At 45.0% G+C, this 2,893-nt stretch overlaps 1 protein-coding gene across 1 annotated transcript; it reads right to left on the bottom strand.

Annotated features, from left to right (window-relative positions):
• Positions 1-283: 283 nt before the first annotated feature.
• On the bottom strand, positions 284-1,974 carry Ccl3l3 (C-C motif chemokine ligand 3 like 3). Its single transcript, XM_004642988.2, has 3 exons — positions 1,847-1,974; positions 1,094-1,208; positions 284-722 (listed from the first exon to the last, which is right to left on the bottom strand). The coding sequence occupies exons 1-3, from the start codon at positions 1,920-1,922 to the stop codon at positions 632-634; spliced, it is 282 nt and encodes a 93-aa protein (XP_004643045.1). The 5' UTR covers positions 1,923-1,974; the 3' UTR covers positions 284-631.
• Between the last annotated feature and the right edge of the window lie 919 nt (positions 1,975-2,893).

Here is a 2,893-nt window from a genome sequence, read left to right as displayed (position 1 = left end):
CCCAACAGGTATTCATGCAAGTGATGAGTTTCCCCTAACACAGATATGTATCAGTTGACTTATAAAAGTTCACAATTCCACTGACCTGGACTGTGTCTCCAGCGTAAATTGGAGTATCTCTGTGTTTTCCCTTCCCCCCACCACCAAATCCTTGTCTTTAACATCTTCCTAGTTTTTTTCCTCTTATTTCTCATAACCAGTGGCTCTGAGTGGCCAGAAAACAAAATAAGACTCAATGTCAGTTTACTTGTTTAAAAAAGCATGTTTATTATTTCATCAGGCTAGACACAGCACAGAATAAAAACATCCAGGAAGCATGTGTCAGTTTTCTGTCTGTGGTACCATGTCTGCCTAGAACTAGCTGGTGACAGCCACTCAACTGTCACCAAACAGAGTAGAAAAAGTAGAGGAGACTGGTAGTGAAGAAGGTGTCCTGAGATCTTTCATATAGCTGGTCACAAATTTTTATAAAAATAAAAATTAAATAAAATAAATAAATATCATAAATAAATTAGGATTTAAGTTAAAGGTTCCCACGAGTGAGGTAACTGTGGAGGTCACAGGTTGTTTCCAAGGCATAGGTCCTTGCTCTCCTCGGAGGTTTGTCAGTTCCTGACTTCTTCCAGGCCGCTCAGGCATTGAGCTCCAGATCATTCATGTATTCTTGGACCCAGGCCTCACTCGGGTTTGCACAGACCTCCCGGCCTCTCTTGGTTATGAAGCTGTGGAGAGAGGAAAGAAAGGATCAACCACTGAGGGCTCCCATGGGAGCATCCTGGGACTATGGTGGCCCTGTCATCTCAGCCCATGTCCTGAGTAGCTCATGGATGCTTTGTCTTCGGCCAGTCTAGATAGCCACACTCAGTGACACAGGGGCCCCTCAGAGCATCCTGCCACCTTCTTCCTGTTCCTTCCCTCTAGGCTGCAGCAGCCCTCTTCATTATGTACCATCCCCTCCACTGAGTCAGGTCACACCTCCAAACATGAGGTCCTATGTAGCTGATAGGGTACGGGTCTTTCTACAATGGCTCTCCCGGCTGGTCCTTGCTCGAGAGAACTGTACCCAGGAGTGGGAAGGAGAGTTTGCACTTACATGACACCAGGCTGGGAGCACTGGCTGTTGGTCTCATAATAGTCAACTACGAACTGGCGTGGAATCTTCTTGGACACATAGGTGAAGCAGCAGGCTGTTGGCGTGTCAGCACCAACTGCAGAGGAAGGAACAGAGTGAGCCAAGTAGTCATTTAGAAGGAAGGGCCAGCCCAGAGCTGCTCCTTTACATGATGAGGACAATGGCCTTGCTCCAAGTGGAGGCTGGAATGCCTATCATTGGCAGACATTGGGTACCTTTGCCTAGAAATATCTCTTTCTTCATTTCTGTGTCTCTTTTCTAATTCTTCACCATGGGCTCTGTTTTTCTGTGTGTGATTTGGCATATTATTCTATTGCTTCATCTCTCTTCAGGAAATTGTATCTGACTCAAAAAATCATGCCCAAGTAAAAAGGCCAGGCCATGTCGTTTGAGACAGGACTCTAGCTAGTGAGTAGGTGGCACCACTAGGAAGGAACCAGATCCTGATTTTCCCATTTGCAAATTTACTTCTCTAGGACCCATGTTCTATCTGTACAAGGTGCTGTAACTGCCTTGTACATCCTGAACCTGGCTCTCAGAGATGGGTCCTAGGACAGTGATGGCCCCTTCTAAATATGAAAGAGACAGATCAAGATGTCTTGTGGTCCTTTATGAAATTCTTTTGGCCCTTGGCGACTCTGAAGCCAGAAGAAAAGACTGAGTGGTCCCTTAATGCCAGGAGTAAGGACACCTGGAAAAACAGCACAAACTTACGTGGTGCAGAGAAGACCTGGTGGCAGAGGGTCATGGTACACAGGAGGGCAGCGAGGACAGCCATGGAGACCTTCATGATGCTGAGAGTCAGTGGAGTCTGGGTTCGAGTGTCAGCAGAGCCAAGAAAGGCCTGGATACTTGGTGCTGTCCCTGTGCTTCTGGTGTCTCAAGCCATCTTCTCTGCTTTTTATAAGGTAGCCCAGGCCAAAGGGGAAATTCATTCTGGGGTGACAAGGGAAATTTTGAAGCATGGTAACACTGTCATCTGAGCATTGCACAACTCAGTCTTTGGTGACCGCAGGGGTTCCAGATAACCAAGAATAGCATCTCTGAGCTATGGGCCTCAGCTCTCAACTCGTGACTTGCTCTAGCTCCTTGTGGGGCAATGGTCTCCTCATCAGCAGAATAATAGAATGCGTTTGCTCAGGGATGTTCTAAGCTGGTCTTTTCTCATAAGAGCTGAGCTATAAATGACTTCTCTGTCCTATTTCTTCCCATAGAACTGTATCTCTGCTTTTTGAGGCTTCCCTAACCACAGGGATGGTGTAGCTGTGAACAGTGGCCCAGTTTCCCTGCTCCACCTCATACAATGAACTAAATTAAGGAATCCCCAGATGGAGGAACAAAGAAGTATGAGATCATGTTTCACTCCTTTGTTCATTCATCAAACAGTAATGGGGCTACCAGGGCACTGGGTTAAGCACTAGCTTTAGATTACAAAGATACTTTAGGTGTGGGTGTTAATATGTCAAGAACCTAAAAATATTTAGATCTATTCCTCTAAAAGCAGCATTTCTAGGAAAGAGTACCGTGGACACAACCCAGACAAAGAGGCGTTTACGTATATAAAGGTGGCCCAGCATAGCATATGACTCTGAAGTAAGCAAACCTAATTTTTTTCTGTGAAGGAAATGATAAAGTAAACAGTGGCATATACGTAATTAGGTCCTTAATATGAATGAAATGGCACAAATATCTTCATGAAAAATCAAGACAAAAAAAATTGCCTGAGATCAAGAATTGTACAAATGTATGGAAATGTATGTA

Source organism: Octodon degus, unplaced genomic scaffold (assembly GCF_000260255.1).
Source record: "Octodon degus isolate 3935 unplaced genomic scaffold, OctDeg1.0 scaffold00164, whole genome shotgun sequence".
Taxonomy (NCBI): domain Eukaryota; kingdom Metazoa; phylum Chordata; class Mammalia; order Rodentia; family Octodontidae; genus Octodon; species Octodon degus.
Note: the sequence above shows the minus strand (reverse complement) of the source record. Positions and strands in the feature narration are given on the sequence as shown.